Source organism: Scyliorhinus canicula, chromosome 4 (assembly GCF_902713615.1).
Source record: "Scyliorhinus canicula chromosome 4, sScyCan1.1, whole genome shotgun sequence".
In the NCBI taxonomy this organism is placed as follows: domain Eukaryota; kingdom Metazoa; phylum Chordata; class Chondrichthyes; order Carcharhiniformes; family Scyliorhinidae; genus Scyliorhinus; species Scyliorhinus canicula.
Genome location: NC_052149.1, coordinates 149037243 through 149063376, shown reverse-complemented (window position 1 = coordinate 149063376; position 26134 = coordinate 149037243). Strand labels below are relative to the sequence as shown.

At 45.2% G+C, this 26134-nt stretch overlaps 1 protein-coding gene across 1 annotated transcript in view; it reads left to right on the top strand.

Annotated features, from left to right (window-relative positions):
* LOC119965073 (slit homolog 3 protein-like) overlaps positions 1 to 26134 on the top strand; it is a 758703-nt gene that overhangs the window by 511107 nt on the left and 221462 nt on the right. Inside the window, exon 9 of the mRNA XM_038795337.1 lies at positions 18088 to 18232. Coding sequence (XP_038651265.1) covers positions 18088 to 18232 — 145 coding nt within the window. The remainder of the gene's footprint in view (positions 1 to 18087; positions 18233 to 26134) is intronic.

The following is a 26134-nucleotide window of genomic DNA, read 5'->3' as shown; positions in this document are numbered from 1 at the left end:
TGTATGTCAACTTTGTTGTCTGACCTGGATTTTTTCTTGTGTTTGTGGTATTGATTCTGCATGTCAACTTTCTTGAAAGCTGGTTTGCTTGTTTGTTGTGGAGCAAATGTGAATTCGTGAGATTTGTTGCCATGCCATGGCATGTTTTCACTCTTGCCATTGTTTTGCAGTGTGCTGTGTCATTGTCCTTCATGTGCAAAATTGTACCATGTTGTTGTTGTTTCATTGTTGGTGTTTCTGTTGTTTCTGTCTTTGTTGTTTTTGTTGTCGTGCTTGTTGTTTCTATTTTTGTTGTTTCCGTTGTTGTTCTTGTCATGCTTGTTGTTGTCTTTGTTATGCTTCTTGTTGTTTTTGTTGTTGTTCTTGTAGTTTTTGTTGTTGTACTTGTTGTTTTTGTTGCTGTTCTTATTTCTGTAGTGCTTCTTGTTTTTATTGTTCTTGTTGCGCTTCATGTTGTTTTTGTTGTTGCTGTTGTTGTTCTTGTTTCTGCTATGCTTCTTGCGGTTTTTGTTGTTCTTGCTGCGCTCAATGAATGTTCCGTGTGGATAATTTGAGTAATTGTCACAGTTATTGGTGTGAGTGTCCTTTGTGGTATCTGTTACATTGAGTGTTTCTTCTGGAGAATGGTGCGAATGATCTGATGTTGCATTGATGTTGGTGACATCAGTCATTTTGTGGTGGATTTGATTCCTCTTCTTTGCTTTCTTGGTGCTCCTCTTCTGGAGTCACAATTTTCAAGATTTCTATTGACGTGACCTCTCTGGACTCTTGGTGCTCCTCTTCTGGAGTCAAAACCTTCGAAATTGCAATTGACGTGGTCTCTCTGGACTCTTGGTGCTCCTCTCCTGGAGTCAAAATCTTCAAGATTTCAATTGACGTGGTCTCTCTGGACTCATGAGTAGCCCTACTCTGATTATTGAGTGCTTCTGTACAGACGAGCTGAGTTCTGTCAATCTCGCTGTGATCCTGCACATCCTGTATGGGAACTGTGGTTTCTTCGTCACTTGTCTCTCATACAGTGGGTAGACATTCAATGTCTTCTTGTTGGTTAAATGAGCTGGGTAGATTTTCATTGTCTTCTTCTGGTGGCTCAAATAAGCTGGGTAGACTGTCTTCTTGTTGGTTAAATGAGCTGGGTTCTGGTGGCTCAAATTATCTGGGTAGACAGTCATAGTCTTTTTGTTGTTCACGTGAGCTTGATAGACTTTCATAGTCTTGTTCATGCATGGCGTTCGCAATGGAGTGTTTGCTTTCTTCCATTTTTGAGTCTGTCACCGAGCTGTCTGTGGAGGCTTGCGTCGCTCTCTCTGTGGAGTCTTTCATCGCTCGCTCTGTGGAGTCTGTCATCGCTCTCACTGTGGAGTTTGTCATCGCTCTCTTTGTGGAGTCGTGCAGTGTTCTCGCTGTAGAATCGATCTGTGCTCTCTCAACCGAGTCATTCTGTGCTCTCTATGTGGCGTTGTCTTCTGCTTGGGTACTGCTGTCATCCAATGTATCAAAGATCTGCCGTGGCATCATGGTATTGGATTCATTAACCATTAGAAGAGTTGCGTTGAGCTTTTCAACCGTGTTGTTGATGCTGTGATCAGCATATCCGAATAACTCAGCCATGTCTGAGCAGTATTGTGTGTATTGTTTGATAGACAAATCATCTCTTTTTGTTTTGGAGTTGTCATTGTGCTCTTCACTTTGGGTGGTGCAGACTGCTTGTTCCATTTTCAACTGCTGGTGTCTTTTGAGGTAAGAAAATAGGGTTTTGCAGCTTTAAATTTATTTTTGTTCATTTTCGTGCATTTACTTTTTAAGTGGGTGTGGCCCGGGTCCTCTGACATCGTGCCGCTCATGGTATCATGCATAGGGCTCAGTTTCCTGTACTGTGCACCTGCGCATGCGTGGCTTCTCGCGCATGCGCAGAACACTATTTTGCCGGTTTGCGTCTATTAGGGAAGTGCGCATGTTTGGACTGGTCAGACTGCACATGCGCAAGATGGCTGCTGCTCAGAGCTTCCGTCTTCTTAAATTTCAACCTTGCCTCTGCCTCGTGGTGAGTAGTTGCGCCATTTTTACCAATTTTGTTTTCTAGATATTTATTCTGTGTTTGTAGAGACTCAAAGTATTGATTCTGTTTTTGTTCATAAGCAAGGCATTTTTGTATAGTGATTTCTAGAGTTAGATACTTATCTTTTGATAGTTCTTCCCTCAGATTTTTACCAGATAGTCCAGAAATTAATTGATTCATTATCACAGTGTCTCTGAAATCAGCATAATCACAGCCTTGTGGTATTAACTGGAGATTTGTAATAAAATCAGTGATGGTCCTTCCGTTTCTCTGGCATTTATGACAATTGTTAAATCTTTCCAGCATCTCACCAGACTGACTCTGACAGTGTCCATCAAATTTTTTGAGTATTATTTCTATTTTGGTGTTGTCTTCACCTTCTAAGTAATTAAAGCAATTATAGATTTCTCTAGCTTTATGCCGTCCTACTGAGAGTAGTAGTGCTATTTTTGTTGCATCAGAGACCGTGCTTAAATCATTAGCTGTGATAAATATTTGGAATATCTGTTCAAATCATTTCCAGTCATAACTTAAATTACCAGTTGTTTCCAGCTGCCCTAGGAGTCCAATGAGTCCCATAGTTAGTTGTCGAGGATCTATTTGCTGCGAAGTCTTCCACAGTTGAATGTCCAGTCTGAATTTTTTTCTCTTTTTGTCTAACCTAATCTAACTAGTTATGTTAAAGCCACTCTCTGGTACCATGTTTTGTTACTTGTGTGGTAGGTAACATGTGCTACTCAAACTTAGGTTAGTGATGAGGTCTTCTGAATCTCGATGAAGAAGACTCGAACTTGTCCAATAGTAACAAAAGGTTCATTGAGTAACTATAACAATAATTGCATGAGTTCTTTACTTTAACTTTGATACTAGTGATAAGGTTAACAAGATCTAACTACAGTAACTATACATAACTCCACTAGCCATCTGATCTAGTCTGCTATTGCCCTGGTGACAGTGCACCCAAAAGAGAGAGAGAGACCCAAAGTAATTGCCTTTTATACCCCTGTTGGTCTGGCCCTCTAGTGATCATGTGGTGCTACTGATTACACATTAACCCCTTGTGTACATGCACATATAAAGATCACTACACCCACGGCACAGGCCTGCCCGCGGATCGGTGGGCCCCAATCGTGGGCCAGGCCACCGTGGAGGCACCCCCGGGGCCAGATCCCCCCTGCGCCTCCCCGAGGACCCCGGAGTCCGCCCGCAGAGCCAGGTCCTGCCGGTACGTACCAGGTCTAATTTACGCCGGTGGGACCAGCCTAAAACAGGCGGCCACTTGGCCCATCGCGGGCCGGAGAAGCACCGAGGTGGCCGATATCAGCGGCCGCTGACCGGCGTGGTGCGATTCCTGTCCAACCCCCGCCAAAAACCCGGTGCCGGAGAATTCTCTGGCCCGGCGGGGGGGGGGGTCGGCGAATCTTGCCACAGATGTCCACAACAGTTCCTCCGAAATTAAAGAAGACAAAATTTATAATAATAATATAATCTTTATTGTCACAAATAGGCTTATATTAGCACTGCAATGAAGTTACTGTGAAAAGCCCCTAGTTGCCACACTCCAAAAACAAAGCCTACAGAGTTCCTCAACTAGTACAGGGTACAGTTAAAGAAAAACAGTTCACAAATTAAGTTTCGTTTAGTACAGGGGCTTCCAGGAAAGCAACAAAAAAACAATGTTACTCGAATGTACAGAAAGGACAAAATGGCGTTGATCACAAGCCAGATTCTATACAGAATCATTCGGCCTGGTTAAAAGCAAATTACTGTGGATGCTGGAATCTGAAACCAAAAAGAAAATGCTGGAAAATCTCAGCAGATCTGGCAGCATCTGAAGGGAGAGAAAGGAGCTAACATTTCGAGTCCAGATGACCCTTTTTGGATTAGGCCTGGTTTTACTACATCATTAGTACGTGCACTTTAAAACGGGGAATTAATAATAATAATCTTTATTATTGTCACAAGTAGACTTACATTAACACTGCAATGAAGTTACTGTGCCACACTCCGGTGCCCCACACTCGGGTACACTGAGGGAGAATTCAGAATGTCCAATTCACCTAACAAGCACATCTTTCGGGACTTGTGGGAGGAAACCAGAGCACCCGGAGGAAACCCACGCAGACACGGGAAGAATGTGCAGGTTCCGCCCAGACAGTGACCCAGGTCGGGAATCGAACCTGGGACCCTGGCGCTGTGAAGCAACAGTGCTAACCACTGTGCTACTGTGCCGCCTTGTGATTTTCCTCACCTCTGTTGCAATCCAGTTGATGTTACGATTGGACGGGAAGGTTCTAGAAAGGAAGCCTGACCCAAAAGATCGTAAACGTAACTTTTTGTGAAAATATGGATGAGCAAAGCTCTACCCTTAACTTCAATGGATTCAAGTTCCTCTGTTCCTTTAAGTTCAGTTTCCTTGAACTCCTTTTTTTATTTCTGGTTTCTGGAACTAACTGTTCTGTAGTTTTGTTGGGACCTGCTTTCTTGCCCATTACACCATTGTTCTACTATTGCTGGCAGATTTGAGAGAGCTGTTCTCTCGCTAGCTGCTAAACACCTCAGCTATGGATTCAGCTAAACTAAAAATATCAGGAACAAGGGGCGAGATTCTCCCGTACCCGGCGGGGCGGGGGTCCCGGCGGGATGAAGTGGCGTGAACCACTCCGGCGCGGGCCGCCCCAAAGGTGAGGAATCCTCCGCACCTTCAGGGGCTAAGCCCGCCCCGGAATAGTTGGCGGCCCGCCGGCCGGCGGGATAGGGGCCTGGCACCACGCCAACCAATGCCGAAGGGCCTCTGCTGGCCAGCGCGAGTCAGCGCATGCGTGGGAGCGCCAGTGCGTGCTGGCGTCATCCCCGTGCATGCGCACTGGGATTCACTTCTGCATCGGCCATCGCGGAGGACCACAACGGCCGATGCGGAAGGAATAGAGTGCCACCACGGCACAGGCCCGCCCGCGGATCGGCGGGCCCCCACCGCGGGCCAGGCCACCGTGGGGGCACCTTCCAGGGCAAGATCCGCCCCCAGGAACCCCGGAGCCCGCCCGCGCCGCCAGGTCCCGCTGCTGATTTACGCCGGCGGGACCGGCTTCAGGTGGGTGGGACTTCAGCCCATCACGGGCTAGAGAACCCGGGCGGCCCCAGCGCCCATTGAGTCGCGCAGGACCCTGCCATTTCCAAGGCGGGCGGCGGGACTCACGCCGGGCCGGTTTTTGGGGGGGGGGGGCCGTAGAATTCTGAGGACGGCGGGGGCGGGATTCACGCCGTCCCCTCGCGATTATCCCACCCAGCGGTGGGGGGGGGGGATCGGAGAATCCCGCCCAAGATCTTTTGGCTGTTTATGCAGGCAGAATCTTCCTATCTTGCCAGCGGTGCACCCCGCCATGGGTTTCCCGGTGGTTTGGGGGTGAATTCAATAGAAATCCCATTGACAGCAGCGGGATCAAAATACCTTGCCGCTGGGCTACAGTGGGCCATCTCCCGCCACCTATAATCACGCCACTGGTAGGCCAGAAGATCTCGTCCACGACCACTTCCCCTATCGGTGCCCCCTAGTTGCTAAACAATGGCTCATTCTTCCTCCAAAGTCCCGTTTCCTTTTCATGACATAACCTCTCAAAACACAATAGACACAGTTTGAATTGAAACCAAAAACCCCCATACATGCAAACACTTTGTTTAAGATGAATCTGACTAGAGTTTCACCCTTTCTTACACAGAAACACTAAATAGACCTCACTTAAATCTATACCTTATTTCTAATATCCAACAATACAGATATAGATCACTTAAGGACTTCCGGCGGTATCATATATGTGGAGGTCGCACGTTGGGTGACTCCTGCTAGAATTTTTCATTTGTGGCCCTTCTCACCCAGTTTTGTGGGAAATATCTCTGAACGGTCTCCAGTAAATTTGTGGTAATCAGAGGATGTCGAAAACCCGACGGAAGAATACGGGACGAAAAGGAACAGCTGCTAGTCCACCTGAGAGCTCAGGCTTGGTGAGGAGTGCTGTAGGAGGAAAGATGGTGGGGGCAGGCTCGCCAGGTGGGGCTTCACCCATTACAGTAGACATGATGGCCGAGGTGATGGCAGTGGAGTTTGAGCGGCAGTTGGTCAAGCATTTTGAGTGACACGGAAAGCAGATGATGGGACCGGCAAACAGTTGGTGGATGATACGTTGGCCCCGATAAAGGAAGTTCTTGGAAAGACGTCAACAGCAGTTCGGGAACAGGAAGAGGTGTAGAAAGGGGTGGAGGAGGCATTGCCGCGGTACAGTGATCAGCGTGCCTCAATCGGAGAGGAGCTGCAGAACCTGGAGGATAGTAATGAAGGGCTGAGAGCCAAATTGGAGGACTTGGAGAACAGTCATGGCAGCAGAATTTTCGGATCATTGTCTACCTTAGGGGCTGGAGGACCAGAGGCTGACAGAGTACGTTTTGGACATGTTTGCCAAGTTGTTGGGGGCAGGGGGGTGGGGAGGAGGAGACCTCTCTCTTTGAGCTGGATAGGGCTCATCAGTCCCTCCGGCCGAAGCCAAAGGCGAATGATCCACCAAGAACTGTGATAGTCTGCTTTCACAGCTATCAGAAGAAGGAAAGGTCTTAAGTTGGGCCAAGCAGAATCGAGAGGTGAAGTGGGAAGACAGTGGTATTCGGCTGTACCAGGATGTCTCAGTGGAGCTGGTAAGATGACGGACGGCCTTTAACAACGTGAAGGCTGCGCTTTACAAGAATAACGCGCAGTTTGGGCTTGTCTACCTGGCAAAGATAAGAGTCACACATAACTCCAGAGACTAATACTTTGAGACAGCAGAGGAGGCGGAGGAATTTGTGAGGGCTGAAGGATTGGAACTGAACTGAGTTTGGACTTTGTTTCCTTATGTTGTAGTTGAGAGTGGTTGGTTTGGGGATGGTAGGATGTGTATGAGGCGGGGTTCTTTCCCCTTTTGTTTGGGGCTTTATCATGCTAGGCTGGTTTAGGGCAGCACGGTGGCATAGTGGTTAGCACTGCTGTCTCACGCCGCCGAGGTCCCAGGTTCCATCCCGGCTCTAGGTTACTGTCCGTGTGGAGTTTTCACATTCTCCCCGTGTTCGCGTGGGTTTCGCCCCCACAACCCAAAGATGAGCAGAGTAGGTGGATTGGCCACGCTAACTTGGCCCTTAATTGAAAAACAAATGAATTGGATACTCTAAAAACTTTTTTTTTAATGTTTGGCTGGTTTAGATGGGCTGGGTGTGGGTATTTTTTCTGTTAGTTTTTGTACAAGGTATGTGGGGGGAGGGGCTCTGGTGGGGGCCACCTCACTCGCAAACTTCAGTTGGCTCGTGAATGAGATGGCGGGCGGGGCTTCGGCCGGCCGAGCCTGTGTGGACAGGTTTCGCTGGGCCTCAGAGGTGTGAATTGTGGGGCGATGGGAATATGCAGAAAGGAGCGGTTTTGTGAGGAAGTGGTTGGGAGATTTCTGGGAAGTGGAGGGGCGGGAGAGGTAGCTGGATGACGGGAGTAGGGGTCGGGTTTGGTCCCACTTGTGGGGCGGGGCCTGGGGCCATGGTTATGGCTGATAGGCGAGGGCAGGTGGGGTTGAGAGAGCCCCAGTCCGAATGGGTTAGGTGGACTGGTGAAGAGTCTTCTCACATTTGAAGAGCATGAGAGCCGATGTGTTGCTGTTGCAGGAGACCTATTTGAGGGTGAAGGACCAGGTTAGGCTTTGGAAGCGTTGGTCGCATCATGTGTTCCACTCCGGTGTTGATAGCAGTGCCCGGGGCGTAGCGGTATAAGTGGGTAAGAGAGTTAGGTTTCAGATGGAGAAGGTGGTGGCAGATTAGGGGGGGGGTAGATACATTATAGTAATTGGTGCTTTGGAGGGGAGGTTGGTGGTCTTGGTTAGCATGTATGAAGAGGATGTTGGTGGCTATACCAAGTGTGGATACGCATCAGATAAGTTTAGGTGGTGGTTTAAATACAGTACTGCATCTGAAGATAAGAATGGGGAGGTCTCACCATCTGTAGTTTGGGAGGCGCTGAAGGCGGTGGTAAAGGGCGAGATCATCTCGTATAAAGCACAGATGGATAGGGAGGCAAGTGAGAAGAGGCAGCGACTGCCGGATGAAATCTTGGAAGTTGATGGGATGCGTGCGGAGGATCCCATTCTCCGCTCTTGTTCAGTAGAAAGGAACTGCTGATGCAGTTTAACTGTTCGTCTACAGGGAAAGCAGTACGCCAGGTGAGGCAAGCAAAGGGTAAGGTGATTGCTCGCAGGCGGGTCCTGTTGAGGTGGAGGTCAACCTCTCTGCCCAGTGCATCAGTGTGGCTTGGGGACCTGATGGAGTTCCTGTATTTGGAGAAGGTTAAGTTTACCTTGAGGGGGCAATTGAGGGGTTCCACAAGAGATGGGGTCTGTTATTCTTCATTTTAAAAGTTGGTTATCGTCAGCTGCTAGGGGAGGGGTGGTTGAGTGTGGGTAAGGATGGAGGCTGGATGGCGGGGGGGGGGGGGGGCGCTGTTCTTTAGGTTATTGGGGTGTTGGTTGGTAGAGTGGGGGTGGTTGTTGTTCTTGTTTTGCATTGTTTCGTTTTATGTTTAAAACGTTAAAATCGAATAAAAATACTTTTAAAAATATAGATCACTTAGAACTACCTCTGCTTCCTGATATCCCCAGCAAAAGAGGACTGAGTTCAGTTGAGCACATCTAGCAGATGTTGGATTTAGTTCAGTTGTAGCACACATGGGTTGAAGTCAGGAATTGTGGGTTCAACTACTTCTCCCCCCTCAGGGTTTTTTTTTCTTTATTTGTTTATGAGATATAGGAGTCGCTGGCATGCCTGAGGGCATTTAAGAGTCAACCGCATTGCTGTGTGTCTGCAGTCACATGTAGGCCAGGCCAAGTATGGATGACGGATTTCCTTCCCTAAAGGACATCAGTGAACCAGATGGGTTTTTACGACAATCGACCATGGTTTCATGGTCATCATTAGACTTTTTAATTCCATATTTTTTATTGAATTCAAATTCCACCATCTGCCCTGGTGGGATTCAAACCCAGGTCCCCAGAGCATTTCCCTGAGTTTCGGGATTACTCATCCAGCAACAATACCAGTACCTCCCCTAAGTGCATAACCAATCCTGATAATTCAGTGCAGAACTGAGGGTGTGTTGCCTTTTAGAGAAGACATTAAACCAGAGGTTTCCTCAGGTACATATTTTTTGAAATCCCATGTCACTATTTAGAGAAGGCTTGGTATTCTGGAAAAATTTATGTCTTATCTATCATGACCACAATAGATAATTTATCTCATTGCAGTTTGTTGTCCGTTGTGCTATTTGGTTGCCATGGTTGCTAACATTACAACAGTGACTAATTTCAGCAGATGATGGTGAAGCACCCGTAAGAGTGGCATAAATGGCCAGTTAAGTCGATTCTCCAGAGTTTTTGCCGACCAGAAGTTACAGAAGAATATCAGAAGAACCCGAAGGGAAATTCTGTCCTCCATGTTTATCATAGATAAAGAATCAGTTGGGGGGAGGTTAAATGTCAGGAACATATGAAAAATAAGAAGTCAAAGTTCAATGTGTTGATGATGCATAGAAGTTGCTTTTGGACTTGACAAAGCTTGTGAGCCAATGTTAATTCAGTGAGCTCTGAAGTAACCTGTAGGCCTCACCTAAACTTATGCACAAAATCCAACTAATGACCTGAGATTGTGATTTTAAATTGTTCATTTCTTTTAATGTTGTGTTAGTTACATTGTAAAGATTGGTTACTATCAATTACATTGTTAAGGTGAAGAGGAACAGGTGATGGGTACTCATTGTCTTTGAGCACTGACATTTTGATTGAATTAGCTAAATTTTCTTTTGAAATTTTATTTTAGTTACAATATCCCACCAGGGGCTGGCACTCCTTTCATTTTTGTTTAATTTATTGATTATTGTGTGTTTTGTTTAAGAGTACAAATAGGGGACAACCATGGCTATGTTCACAATTGAGTGCCCTGGAAAGGGAACACATAGTGCCTATTGGTACGCTTGAGCGGCAGGCTCCACAGGGGCTAGGATACATCTTCACCTTGGAAATTATATTTTAGTTTAGTTCATTAAGTTTCTGTTATAACCCAACCAGAGGCCAGGGGGGCGGACCATTAGGTTCCTTGTGGCCTCACGTGTATAAGATCTTCCTGATGAGGGGGGGGGGCGAAACCCTTAACCAGGGGAGCCCTGGGACATAAAAACCCCAGCCCGACTGTGGGCCAGGCGCAGGAGACCTTTTGGGGAGTAAGTAAGTATGTAAATCTTATAAAATCTTTTGGTTCCAATCCAACATTGCTTCCTCATCGTTGCTTGCCTGAATCTTACAGCTTCCTTTGATGTTTTGTTTTAGTTACAGTGACCCACAAGGGGTTATCATCCCTCTCATATTTGTTTAATTTATTGATTTATTTTATTAGAATGGTTATGAATAGGGGATAGTTGGTCCACTGGATTGTGTAGGACGACAGCTGAGACTGAACAAGTCAATAAACTTGATTGATAAATAAACTGTCCGTGTGTTGGTTTTGGCTTCACCAATTGGCTTAGGTCCTATTAACAATTGCCATAGTATTTAAACAAACAACTTATATATTTATTGAATGGCTCTGGTGATAACTCATTGGTTTCTGACAGCACTGTTGGGTGTGTTAATCTTGACTTAATAAACAACACACGTTGATGTATAAAACAGAACAGGCCCATTATCAAGAGCCATTTCACATTTGCTGAGAGTTAGCTAGACACCTAACTCTGAACTGAACACAAATGCAAGGTTGTCTTATCTTTCCCAAGCTAAAGAAAACAGCATGGAGAGAAGAGGCAGTAAAGGCTGGGGGAAAAAAAGCAAAAGTCAAGGGCAAAAAAGGATAATCCATCAGTGACTTTATGGGGTTTTGTTAATCCCACAAGAATAATCCCAAAAGCCCAATGGAACAGATGTTGCTGATAGATTGATAGATGCTGAAAAGGACAAGTCATAGTCAAACATTTCAGCAGGGAGTCATGTCTTCAGTTAATGAAATGTCAACAAAACACTGGAGAATTACGAAGCATGCATTTGCAAACTTGTAGCCACTGTGCCAGATGGAGAAGGAAAGCTGGTGCATGTTTCCTTTCCTCCCTCTCCATTCAGTGACATAGAAAAAGTCACTCAGAAGGAAAGTGCTTGTGGAGATGGCGAGCTCATGATGCACTTAAAAAACGTTGTACTTTATGCAGTTGTTCACGTGATACATTCTTTTAAAATGGATGTTTCAACTTTTCCAAATATTCCTGTTAAGATGGGCCCCAGTTCTTTGTTGGATTGTTAAGGGATGGTCCTACATAGAATGTAATTGACTTTGTCCATTTTTGTTCGCAATGACCTTCTGTCTAATACACACTGGTGACTCCAGTTTCGGGCTGATGGGATCTTGTTGTAGTTGCAGGGAAAGGGAAACATTCATTTTAAGAGACTTTTTCCCAGCCTCAAAAAAGAAACAACATCCTTTTTATTTTCTGTCAGAAACAGCTGTTAAGAAACATAATTAAGTTTGACTTTCTTTATTTTCTTTGCCTTTCTGATCATTTTGTTTTGCTGGGTTTTGTCTGACGACTTGCAATTTTATCGTGTGTAACATAGAAAATGTCCCAGAGCAACTTTACAAACAAGGCATGGAAAACAAGGGAGAGAGTGGAGTAAACAGAGCTGTAAACTCAGATGGGCCTTTAGAGGATTTGCAAAGAATGAACAAGGATGCAGAAGCTTAGGGAGGGAATTCTAGACAAACCTGAGGGGGCCTGTATGAATGCATGGATGCCAGAGTTTGAAGATTGAAAGACATGGGATGAAGATTGCACAAGAAAGGTAGAAGTTATTTGAAGTTTGGAATTAATCTTCCCGTTTTCACGTTGTAGTATTTTTTATATAGGATATTTTTATTGAACTGTTTACCTAGAGCTGGTGTTTGGGATTCTTAAAATGAAGGCAGCGTTGTTGATTTGTCTTTTGAGATTCTCTCGTTAGTAGAATTTGAATATACTCTACATATTTGGAATTCTGAATCCTCCCTCTGTGTGCCCGAACAGGTGCCGGAGTGTGGCGACTAGGGGCTTTTCACAGTAGCTTCATTGCAGTGTTAATGTAAACCTACTTGTGACAATACGAAAGATTATTATTATATTCTCGAGTGTATTTTTAAATTTAAGTTGAATATCGAACCTTTGGATCGATTGCCTACAAGCAAAGTGCGGTTGCGAAGAAGTTAGTTTGGATGTCTCCTCAAACAGCAAATTTGGTTGTGCAGAATGCTGGTATTTAATCAGAGGGGAGAAGCGACACTTAATAGAGGTGTCACACTGGTAGAATAGAAAGTTGCTTACCTCTGGGATGAACAGAGTGAAGGTGAAGAAAACTTCAATCTGCATTAATGTACCCATCATTGATCCAGGAGTGCTTTTTCTGGGAATCTTATCCTACAGTTAGTTTGTCCTCTGATCTTGATGGAACAGAGCAGAAGGGAGCTTTACCCGGCATCGAGTTTTTGGCTGGTTTCTTCACTCTGAAAATTGGCAGCAGGAATTCCACTACCTGTTGTGTTTGATTTTCTGCTGATTAATTTCAAATCATCAAGCAATTATCGGCAGCGGGCACCCAAAATTCCAATGAAAAATTTTATAGATAGAATTACTCAGGCTTTTACAACACTGGGCCAGGCCCCATATCTAATTGGTTTATTTTCCACATGGGCCTCCACTCACTTCATCCCATCCTATCGGCATAACAGATCCTGCTTCAATTAAATTTAAAAAGCAAGAGTTGTTATTTTGAGTGAAAAGTTCAAGAACTGATGAAGTCAGTTTGTGCAAGAATGGAGCGCTCCTTCACTTGTGTAGTCCTCAAACTGAGTTGCTAAGATTGTGGGGGAGCTGAGTAGGAGGAACATCAATGTTTCAGCTGAGTCGGCAACTAACCTCAGGCACCAATAAAAGATGCAGTTGTCAGACTTTTATGGAGCAGCTTTATTGTCAGCAAAAGACTCTAGTCTTCAGAGATTAGGTTTGTTTTAGATGGAAGCGGACGGGTCAAACACGATCCAACACACGTTGCAGTTTGAGTTACAGTTTGGTGCCAAAACAACAGCGCCAAAAAGAGTCAGGAAGGAGATTTCTGTCGGAGTCTCTGTACTTGGAGATCATCAGCTGAGAGAACCAGCTAAGTGGTGAGAGTTACACGAGGCACAAGCTGATGGTGGTGGCAGTTGTTTCTGATTTGCTGTCTGAACCAGTCGCCACACTTTGTGGATTGGAACACACCGCTTCCTTTGGCAACATTCTGTGCCACCGAAGAATGAAGTAATAATTGCAAATCCCCACCTTCCTCTGCCACCTTGGACTGACTTGAAACCTTTTCGCCTGCTCTGTTAATTATTGCGCAGGCTTGGGGAAAGCTTTGTCTGACGTGTTACAAACAAAGCCAAGGTTTGCAAAACCAATTTACAAGATTAAAGGACCATATAATTGGCATGGTGTTTAATTTCCTTTCAAGCATGCAAACAAAAATTTAGCCCTTACGTTGCCAAATGTGGAATTCGCACATTATTATGTTCACAGTGCTCAGTGGTTACTGTACGCAACAATTAATAGTACCATTTTTCAGGATGCCGCAGGCCTGTTTCTAAAAATAAATTCCATCGGATGTGGATGTTGCAGGCTGAGCCAGTATTTGTGACCAATCCCTATTTGTCCTTGACAAGGTGCTGGTGAGCCGGCTTGTTCTACTTCCGCATTCCATCTGGTGCAGGTCCATTCACAGCGTTGTGAGGAAGACAATTCCAGTGACAATGAAAGAACAATGATATATTTCCAAGTCAGGATGGTTTGTGGCATAGAGGGAAATTTGCCAAGGCTGCTGTTCCATTGCATCTGATGTTGTTGTCCTTCTAGGTGTTAGAGGTGCGCCTTTGGAAGGTGCTGGCGAAAGGCACGTTGGTGAGTTATTGCATTGCATCTTATGGATGGTACATTCCTTCTCCACTGTGTGTGTTCGAGGCAGCATGGTGGCACAAGGGCTGACACGGTGGCACAGTGGCTAGCTCTGCTGCCTCACAGCGGCAGGGACTCGAGTTCAATTCTGGCCTTGGGTGACTGTGTGAAGTTTGCACTTTCTCGCTGTGTCTGCATGGGTTTCCACAAGGTGCAGGGTTGATGGGGCTATGGGGATAGGGCGGGGGAGTGGGGATGAGGCAGGATGCTCTTTCAGAGGTTCAGTGCAGACTCCGTGAGCTGAATGGCCTCCTTCTCCACTGTAGGAATTCTATGGTGATGTAAGAAGTGAACTTTTACATTGGCGAATTCTTTGGCCCAGATGGTGCTGAGCTTCTAGAGTGTTGTTGGAGCCACATTCCTCCACGCAAGTGGAGAATATTCCATTACATTCATGACTTGTGCATTGTTAATGGCGGACAGACCCGGTGAAGGCAGGAGGTGCATTACCACAAAATCCACAGCCCCTGACCTGTTCTTATAGCCATAGTATTTATGTGGTTAATCCTGGTATATGGTAGCCCCCCTAGGATGGTGATAGTGGGGAATTGAACGTATGCAAAGCCATTGAGTGTCAAAGGGATATGATTATAATCTCTCTTGTTGGAGTAGATTATTGTGTTCACTCGTGTGACTGAATATCACTTTGCCACTTACAGCCCCAAACTTGAATGTTGCCCAGATCTTTTTGCTTTTGGAGATGGACTGCTTCAGTATTTGAGGAGTTGTGAATGGTACTGAAAATTGTACAATCATTAGCGAACATGTCCATTTAAGATGCAGCTGAAGAAGGGTTAGGATACTACGTTGAGAATTCCTGCAATGATGTCTCGGAACTGAGATGATTGGTCCCCAACAACCATAACAATCCTCCTGATTCCCATTGACTTCAATTTTGCCAGGAATCCTTGATGCCACACTTGATCAAATGCTGCTTTGAGTAGTCACTCTCACCTCAACTCATGGGTTCAACTCTTTTGTCCATATATGGCTCAAGGTTGTAATGAGGTCAGTTTAAATGCATAAATTAAGATTTAGTGCATATAGGTAGGGGACACTCATTGTATATTGCTTGTGCACATGTGGAAAGTCTTATTAACATGGATGGTTGGATTGTAGCATTAGGAACTGCCCATTTGTAATGTTTCACTAAATATAAAACTAAATGAAGATTGACTTCTGGCCTCATCCTTCACCAACTGGCTGGTCAGGAGTCAAGTAGCCCTGGCGGAACTCAAGATGAGCAGAAGGTTATTGTTGTATAATTGGCACTTGATGCTGCTGTCGATGATGCCTTCCATTACTTTGCTTATGATCGAGAGTAAACTGATGGGCCTGTAAATAGCCAGGTTGGATTTGTCCTGCTTTTTCTGGAAAGGATATTATTCAGCAGTTTTCCACATTGCCGGGTAGCTGCCACTGTTCTTGCTGAAGTGGAACAGCTTGGCTAGGGGTGAGGTGAATCTAGTGCACAAGTCTTCACTGCTATTGCCAGAATGTTATAAGGGCTCGTAACCTTTTCAGTAGCAAATGCCTTCAGCAGCTTTTTGATATCACGTGGAGTGAATCAAATTGGCTGAAGATTGGCATCTCTGATGCTGGAGAACTCAGGAAAAAGCCAAAATGGATCATCTACTCAACAGTTTTGGCTGAAGATGGTACAATGCTTCAGCCCTTTCTTTTTGCACTAATGTGCTGGGCTCCCCATCTTTGAAAATGGAGTTAATTGTGGAAGCTTCTCCTCGCATTAATTGTCTAATTGGCTCCACCATTCACAACTGGATGCGACAAGGACTGCAGAGCTTAGACCTGATCCGTTGGTTGTGCGAACACTTAGCTCTGTATATCATTTGCTGTTTCTGTTGCTTGACATGCAAGTAGTCCTATGTTGTAGTTTCACCAGGTTACCACCTCGGGCAGGATTTTCCGGTGTCCGATGCTGAAATCGGGAACGGTGATCGGGTGGAGAATACCTCCCAATGGCAAAATCGGGGTGGGCGCCGGTTTGACGCCGGGTTGCAGTGCTCCACCCCCTCAAAATCAGCATCGTCGGGACGCGCGCCATGCGCAGTCGCAATATCGTTGGGATGTCCTTGTCCAGACCACCCGCGATGCTCTGCTTCTGATGGGTCGAGTTCCTGATGGTGCGGGCCATGTGTGCTCTTAGCGGTCAGGAGCATGGCGTGCCTGCTGTGGGGAGAGAGAAGGGGCGTGCGGACAGTGTTCACTGCTGCCACAGTCGGCTGGGATCCATGCCGCTGGCCAGGGGACTGCTTCCAGGGCTGGGAGGGGCGGGTGGGGTGGTGGCCAGGAGCTGGGTGTGGGGTCAGTGTGGGTGGGTAATGGTCCAGGATGGCCTTCGCCATCTTGCCTAGCGCAATCAGTGCCTGTGTGGTAGGTGTTGGCGTATCACGTCTGCAGCTCGTCAACTCTGTGCATACGCAGAACAAGACCCGACGATTCTCCAAGCGTTTTCCATGCATTCTGCGGGTGTTTCATGCGGTGCCGGTGCTAGCCCCTCACCAGAAGTGAAATCGGTGAGGGTTTTGCGCCGATGTTTCCATCATGAAACACCACGGATGCTTCATTGGCGTCGGCAGTTAGCCTCAGGAACGGAGAATCCAGTCCCTCATTTTTAGATATCCTTGAGGCCTGAACATGCCCTAGTTCAAACTTTATTGAACCTGGGTAGAGCGGGGGATATGCAATTCCATGACGTTATCGATTGTGGTTGAATATAATTCTGATGCTATGAACTTCTCACAGTGCCTCATGGGTACTCAATTTTGACTTGCTAGATCTGTTCTGAATCTAGTCCATCTAGAATGATGATAGTGCCACACAATGAATCTTCACAAGAACTGTGCAGTGATCACTCTTACCAATACTGGCATGGACAGGTGCACCTGCGCTAGGTAAATTTGTGAGGACAAAGTCAAGAATGTTCCTCCCTCTTGTCAGTGCCCTTAACACCTGCTGCAGATCCAATCGAGCAACTCTGTCCTTTAGGACTGGTCCAGCACAGTCAGTAATGATGCAACCAAGTCATTCTTGGTGATGGACATTGAAAGTTCCCATCCAGAGTACATTTTGTGCAGCAGCTTTGACAAAGAGTCATCCAGACTCAAAACAATAGCTCCCTTCTCTCACCCCAGGTGCTGTCAAGCCTGTTGAGATTGTCAAGTATTTTCTGCTTTTTGTTGCATTTTGTTATGAAGTACCCTCAAGTGCTTCTTCCCAACGGAGTTCAACATGGACAAGCTCTGATTCACCAGCTGTCACCAGCTGAAAGGTGTGTGTGTTGGGGGGGGGGGGGGGGGGAGGAGGCATGGGGTGGGAGGGGGGAGGCAGTGAGGTGATGGTAGACGGTAATCAGCAGGAGGTTTCCTTGTCCCTGTTTGACTTGATATGGTGAAATTTCATATGGTCTGGAGTCGATATTGAGTACTCCCAGGGCAACCCCCTCTCGACTGCATACCGATGCCACCACGAGTATCAAGGTACCATTGCTTTCACGACTGTGGCTCCTTCCAGCTACACGCAGCATTTTCACAAAATAAAAATCTTTTGATTCAGAAGGCACAACGCACCATGGAAAATGACAACATTTGCATGCAAACCCGAAGTGCCTTTATTTAATGCAAAAGGACATGTTTATATAAACCAAAAATGATGCAAATTGAGACAATTATGTTGATACACAAATAAACACAAATTGGCTCAATTAAAGACAGTTGGGTTCTAATTTTGTTGATCATTCCTGGCTAAAATGTGAGTCAAGAATCCTTATATTGGCATTGTAAATACATGTAACAGAAGATTTGTTTTTGCTTGTAAACATCTCCCACAGGAACTATCTTTTCGAAAATGTTCTTAGTTAGCCGGGTGGAACACTTCTCCGTTGTTCCATTAGTGTTGCATGTTATAATCTGTCTATTTTGCTGTTCTGAGTAAGTGTGCTCTTGTGCTCTCCCAGGCCCTCAGTCCTCCGAGCCTCAATCTTGCAGTGCCCATGCGACATCATGCCCGTCAGCATGCGTGTGCAGCAACAACATCGTGGATTGTCGAGGGAAAGGGCTGACCGAAATCCCAGTCAACCTCCCAGAAAACATTGTGGAAATGTGAGTAAGAGACTTTCCCATGCTTGCTTTTAAAGACAGTAGGAATGAGGAGGGTGATATCAAATGTATCAACTTATAAAGTTGGTTTTAGCGCTGGTGAAGTCATCATTTGATCCTATCCTGTTAAGGACACTAAATCATATTGGTCAAAAAACAGGCTTGCTATGATCGAGTGCAGCATTGAAATTATTACGATCCCAAACCAGACCCCAACAGTTGCTAGGATACTAGACAGAAACGCAATATTTCATTTCATTTGTCAGACTGAGGAAAGGATAATTTTCTCCAGGAGTGATTCCACGCACAAACAGTGATATGTGTATCAAAACACACTTTATTATTAACACAGCCTTAAAACTAACTTGAACATCATAAAGAAATTAGCTTATAATTACCAGTTAAACAATGCTTAAATCCTAACTGCTTTCATGTATCTCCATTGAAACAAAATCCATCTTGGATCAAAATACACTTTTAAATACAGTTAGCAAACACCGGAATACTTGCTGTAATGCGATGTCTTGGATAAACTGCTTTGAGAGAGAGGGATTCTTCAGGAACCAGCTTGCAGATTATTGTCTGTGTCAAACTACTGTTTAATCTGCCAGCCTTTTCAGAAACTGCTGTTCTGTTCACAGTCAAAATCTATTTTAACTAAACTATTTTGAGAGAAACTACTATCTGTTCAAAGATAGATCAAAATTGAACACCTGACTATTTCAGCTCCTGGCTCCTCCCATTAACTACATCATCATACTAAAGCGCAACACAATGCCTCTAATTATCTAGTCCCCAAGGAACTTTCTTTAGATAAACAAAATTCCATTAGCCTTACTTCAGGTAAACAATATACATGGTTGGAATGAATGATGATTTCATTTTCATGATGCTTTAATTGCACCTCTGCAGTCAAAGTGTCTGCTGGTCTTGTGAACCAGGATTTAAAAAAAAATACTGTGGCAGTCACATACACACACTGACCCATGATTTCAACACTTACTGAACCAAATACTTATAATACAATATTCAAAATTCCTATATTCATCACAGAGTAAAGGAAAGCTTGAAGGAGTGAGGTGGTTCTGAGCCTACTGATGGGGCATTATTACAGCCTGGAGGTGACTACATCCTCCAAATACAGTATGAACAGCCACCAGATTCTGTGGAGAAGCATATTCAGTGAGCAAATATCTCTGAATTGGGTCAACTCCGTCAGGTCGGAAGCAGATATTGTTGCTTTTTGAGGATCATGTATTTTAGAAATTGGAAACAAACACTTCCAAAAGAAATGCTGAAATAGGTTGAGACAAATTGAAGCTTATTTGAACTTTGGAGCGCGATTGAGATAGTAGTATGTTTGATGGGTTTGTCTTGTTCTGAAAAAAAACTAATCCACTCTGTAATTTAAAAGTGTGCTCTTCTTAGGGTGGCACGTTGGCACAGTGGTTAGCACTGCAGCCTCATGGCGCCAAAGACCTGGGTTCAATCCCGGCCCTAGATCACTGTCTGTGTGGAGTTCGTTTAAAATTTAGTGTTCCCAATTATTTTTTGCCCAATTAAGTGACAATTCAGCGTGGCCAATCCACCTAACCTGCACATTTTTTTTGGTTGTGCGGGTGAGACCCATGCAGAGACAGACAGTGACTGGGGGCCAGGATCGATCCTGGGTCCTCAGCGACGTAGGCAGCAGTGCTGACCACTGCGTCACCGTGCCGCCCGCACTCTCCGTGTGGAGTTTGCACATTCTCCCTCCATCTGCATGGGTCTCACCCCTACAACCCAAAAAGATGTGCAGAGTAGGTGGATTGACCACACTAAATTGCCACTTAGTTGGAAAAAATGTTTTAAAAGGTTTGCTCTTCCTCATTGTACATCATTTTGGGGGAAAAATAAGAACGTATGTGGCCCTGAATGTAATTTTTGTTTCTACATATATATTCGTCTGGGGGGTGTAAGAGTCTCAGGCAAGTCCAGCATTTATTGTTTATTGGGAATTGCCCTTCAGGAAGTGGTAATAAGCCACCTTCCTGAACTGCTGCACTCCCATGTTTTTCTTTTTCCCTCCTTATAACGGTTTGATTCAATCATTTCGGCGGGCAGTTAAGAGCCAACCACATTGCAGCAGATCTGCAGTCACCCATAGGTCAAGCCTGATAAGGATGGCAGATTTCCTCCCCTGAAGGACAGCAGTGAACCAGAGTGCTTTTTACACCGGCCCGGTATTCTCACGATCATTATTTTATCCCAGATTTATTAATTAGGTGATTTGCATTCCTCTAGCTGCCGTGATTTCTACTCGTGTTTCCGGAGCGTTAGTCGGCTTCTAGATTGCTGGATTCCAGCGACATCACCGCTCTGCCTTTGACCCTTTGGTGGGAAGGAAAGCACTGTTGATATTGCATAAGCAAGGACCAATGCCATTCACTAAAGAGTCACAATATTAAACAAACTGGCTGTGTTCAAAGCAGGAGAGGGCCTCCAACCGCCACCAAAGCTGTCACAGTTTAAACATTTCAGGAAGCCACATCTAGAAGCTCTTAAATTGCAAATATTGTCAGTCTCCTTTAAAACTTACAGCCAGTATAGTGACATCCGGTGATGCGGTGAGGTTGCAGGAGAAGCCTCAACAGTTCCAGATGGCATTCTGACCACCACCACCACTGATCCGCAGTCTTAAAAAAAAACATTACAACAGCAGCAACCACTTGCATTCATGTATCGCCTTCAACATCATGAAACATCTCAAGGTGCTTTGAAGGAATCTTATCAAACAAACAGAGAACAAGCCACTTGAAGAAGATATTGTTATAATAAGTGTGTCAAATGTTCTCCAGTGTAAACCAGATATTCTGAAACCACAGACTGATCCAAAAGTGCTGATTGCGACTATAGAACATAGAACATAGAACAGTACAGCACAGAACAGGCCCTTCGGCCCTCAATGTTGTGCCGAGCCATGATCACCCTACTCAAACCCACGTATCCACCCTATACCTGTAACCCTTAACCTTACTTATATGGACACTACGGGCAATTTAGCATGGCCAATCCACCTTACCCGCACATCTTTGGACTGTGGGAGGAAACCGGAGCACCCGGAGGAAACCCACGCACACAGGGGGAGGACGTACAGACTCCACACAGACAGTGACCCAGCCGGGAATCAAACCTGGGACCCTGGAGCTGTGAAGCATGTATGCTAACCACCATGCTACCCTGCTGCCCTATCTGACTCTCAGCAAAGGTCTTTTGTGCTGATGGGGGTCTCGACTGGTCTTGAGTTTCTGAGCTTGGGAGATGAAATGATGCAACAAAATTCCTATCCCACGTCACTTGGGGAGATTCTCCCCCTGCGTTGTGCCTGGCACACTCTCACTATTACCAGATAATAGCGAGAGCCACTAAACGGGATTCGCGCAAAGAGCCAATCGGAGCGTGATGCTCCTGGCCTCTGGCACCGGACGCAATCTGGTCCCTGCCCTCACTGGCCATGAACCAGACTCGCATATTTAAGTGGGCATTTAAACTCATTTAAATATGCATTTCCAAGTATTAGCTGGAGATTCCTGGCTCCTGGGATACAGCGCCCCGCCGGCACAATGTGAGGCCGATGGGAATCAGTAATGGCCTCAGATGGGATGACTACACCAGGGGTTTCAGAGGCCAATGAACCCCTGAGTGGTCGAGGATAAGACTGCCCACTGGCAATCTAGTAGTGTCAACCTCACACTGCCACTATTCAGTGGAGGAGCAGAAAAGAAGTTGAGACATTTTTTTTTTAAAATAATTTTTATTGAAAGAGTTTTTCCATACAAACATTTACCCCTACTAATTTTTAAATTATTTACAACACAATCCCTCTAGGCAAATATCCCTCCCTCGCCCGCCCTCTCGCACGCACCAGTCCTCCCCCCCCCCCAAGCAACAACTTAACAAACAAGGCAGCCTACAGTTTCAGACATGAGCAGCGAGCAGACTTGCCCGCGTTACAGTCGTGCATGTCCCCCCACGACCCTTGCTGCCCCCCCCCCTCCCCTCCCCCCCCCCCTCCCTCCCCTTCCCCCCCCCCTCCCCCCGGGTTGCTGCTGCCACGACCCCGAACGCCTATCTCTGATCTAAAAAGTCAAGGAAAGGTTGCCACCGCCTGGAGAATCCCTGTACCGACCCTCTCAGGGCAAATTTGATCCTTTCTAGCTGAATATAGCTAGCCATATCGTTAATCCAAGTTTCAACGCTTGGAGGCCTCGCGTCCTTCCATTGAATTAATATCCTTCGTCGAGCCACTAGGGACGCAAAGGCCAGTATTCCGGCCTCCCTAGCCTCCTGTACCCCCGGTTCTACCCAGAAGTTGAGACATTAAGAGTAACTTTTTCCATGAAGTTTCTTTGCTGTGCAGTCAGTCGGAGTTGTCCCTCTTCCTCTCACTTTAGATTCATCAACAGGAAATAAAGCAATACCATTTATACGAGTTTCTTTGTGCATCTGCTATCTAATGCCATGTTTAGAAAACAAGCCAATGTCCTATATCTCACTGCTGTCAGGAGTGTGTATTTTCTCAGTGGTGAAGCAAAGGAATTAATTCTGAATGGATTTGCACTGGTTAAGGGCCTTGCGGACCTTTGTTTCCATCTGAAGTTGGGTCCGGTATTGGCACGTCTCCATTTGCTTGTCTTCTGCTCCCCCTTCCCACCCCTGTTTTAGTAATCAAATTACGCTATCTGTCAGGAATGGTTCAAGTCAGCACTGATTGAATGAGACAGTAAAAACACACCGGCAGTATAAAGGAAACACTTTTATGAGAGAAGTGCAGAGAAGTCTGTGCCGTTTAATTTCAAACTGATGCTAAGTAAACAGTTGAAAAAGAAAAGAGCCCAAGAGGTTGTATTTTAATTCTCAGTGATTGGTTCACTTGCCGGTCTTACATTAACCCAAGGATTTTTAAACAATCAAGATTTAAAAATACTTTGTTCATTTTGTTCAGCCTCCCTCGGCAGTTTTATGTAAGAAATGATCTTGAAAGCATTGATCTTGAATTCTTTTCTGAAGCAAGAACGTTCCTTCAAGCATTGAAAATAGTCAACGGTTATTGTAAACATCTGTTAGCTACAGTAACAGTTCAGCAGAGTAAACGTGGACGGAGTAGGGAGAACTGGGCCGTGCCAACATGTGGTATCCAAAGAGGGGCAAGATACAGATTTGATCTTCCCTCTCCGTCAGTTTCCAAATGCAAAAAAAAGACTGTGAATGGTGCCTTCTTAGAAAAACTAGGGAAGCTGCCATGTCATTGCTTCTTGGTTCCCAGCCAAAGGAGGAAGTTACTGATGTCTGGGAGCAAGCTATCCTTCATCGAGATGGCAGAAATGGAAATGAAAAGGAATAAAACATGTTTCGAAAAGGAATTGAGAGATGACAAGTGTGTTTTGAGAGGAAAGGGGTGATTTTACTCATGCCAATCTGCTATAAGTCAGGCAAACCATTAAAATCAACCATCGGACTCCCTTGTTAACATCCTGGATGTCCTGCAGGATACAATTTTAAAAAAAAATTTTTTTTAGAGTACCCAATTCATGTTTTCTAATTAAAGGGCAATTTTGCATGTTCAATCCACCTACCTTTGTGTTATGGGGGCGAAACCCACGCAGACATGAGGAGAAAGTGCAAACTCCACACGGACAGTGACCCAGGGCCGGGATTCGAACCCGGATCCTCAGCGCCCGCAGTCCCAGTGCTAACCACTGCGCCACATGCCGCCCTACAGGATACAATTTTAACCTACCCTGAGTCAACAAGGACAATGCCTGCCTGAAATTCTCTGAGCACTTCCTTAAATATGCAGATTGAACTGCACTGATATAACCAGGGTCCAGCTTTCAGGACCTTGCGATGAACATAAGGACTAGGAGCAGGAGTAGGCCATCTGGCCGCTTGAGCCTGCTCCACCATTCAGTGAGATCATGGCTGATCTTTAAAGGGTACATGGCTGATCTTTGAAGGGTAGAGCATTTGTAAGGAAAGAACTCGCATTTATATAACACCCTCCACAGCCTCAGGGAGCACTACGTTGCTTTACAGCTCATTAAGTACATGTGAAATTTGGCCACAGTGGTAATGTGGGGCAACACGGCAGATAATTTGCATATAACAAGCTCCCACAAACAAAAATTTTCAGTGTTATAGGAATGCTGATTGAGGATAAATATCGGAGAACTGCCCTTTTGACTCTTTGAATAGTGCCATGGGTTCTCTTACCTCACCTGTAGTGGCAAAAAAGGCCTTGGTTTCACATCTCACTACAAAAGACAACACCCCCAAAAGTGCATGACTCCCCCAGTACTCCACTGATGTATCAGCATGGAGTAAGTTCTCAAATATCTCGAGTGGGACTTGCATGCACAACCTTCTCGCTCAGAGCTGAATGTTATCGCTGAACTGCGGCTGTCACTTCAATGCATTACTTCTATTGCGGCTTTCCTGCCAGGCCAACTCAGCCTAAAATGGAGTTGGGGCCAGAACGAGCCCAAAATGGTAAGTATTCTAAAGAGAGTTTGAGTCTCCACTCCCCAATCTTCTCACCTTCCCCACTCCTCCTTCACCCTTCATTTCCAAGGACATCCAGATATCTCCTCCACAGTGCTAGAGTCTGTTCCTTCAGCCATCTGCAGTAGTCTCCTATTCATTGTCAGGTCATTGGCTAAGTGGCACTTCCCACTAGTTTTAGGTCGGTCACTGCCCAGAGACTAAATAAATAAGGCCTTGGAGTTAAAATGCCTCTCCCAGATCTCTTTCTTTGGCTGGCAACTGTGGAAGAATAATGGCACACATCCCACATAGAATTTGCTGCCCTCTTGGCATTTTGATTGCTTAATTCCCATTGCAATTTACCATCAGTTTAGTTGTGTTGGATTAACAGGGAGTTGTAACTCACAGTTAACAGGTTGCCACTTTTATAAGCTGCAAATCCCATCAATGGATCTGTTTGAGGGGGTGGGTGGGGTAGTAGAGGGAGATATGAAACAGTACAAGTAAGAGGAGCTCACAAATCACACTTACGGATATTTAGAAAGGGAATTCGGAATCAAAAACCTTCAAACGACATAGATTCAGAATGGCCCGAGTTACAGGTGCTTTGCAGACAGGAAATGTAATGAGATCAGACCAATGGGTAAGTACACCATTTAATGTGGTGCCAAGGAATTAATATCAGGAAGCTACTCGGTAAGATCTTTGGTCTGTACTGCATTAACGTATCTCTAGATTCTTGGATATCAGGTGAGAACAGGATGGGACTAAACAGATGTATTTCTTGGAAAAATGCAGTCTAGACTCAAACCTTGTCAAATGATAGCACTTGTGGAAAAAACGCTCTCACGCGGAATTGTCAAGTTCAGGGGAAAGAGGAGTAATTGGAGAAAATTGAGAAAAGAGAGAGAAAACATCTGTGTTTTATGCTGACACACGTGCTCAGGCACAGCTGTGTATCAGAAACATGGAAAGACTGAGCTGGTATTTGTATAATGTCTTTCACACCCTCAGGGTGCACCAAAGTGCTTCACAGCTAATCAATTATGCTTCAATTGGAGTCACTGTTTCACGTAGGGAAACACAGCAGCTATTCTGCAGCCAGCGAGGTGACATGGATGACAATGAGATAAATGGCTTGTTTTAATTAATTTAGTTAAAGGTTAAATGTTGATTGGGACATTGAGAATAACTCCTCTCCTTCCTACAGTAATACACTCATCTGAGAGGGAACATCTCATCCCAGAAGTACAGCAGTGTCTAAGTACTGTATTGTTATGCCAGGAATATTGTAGCGTGGTGGTAAAATTACTGGACTAATAATCTAGAGGTCTAGATATCAGTTCAAATCCCAAAAACTGGGATAATTGAAATTCAATTAAT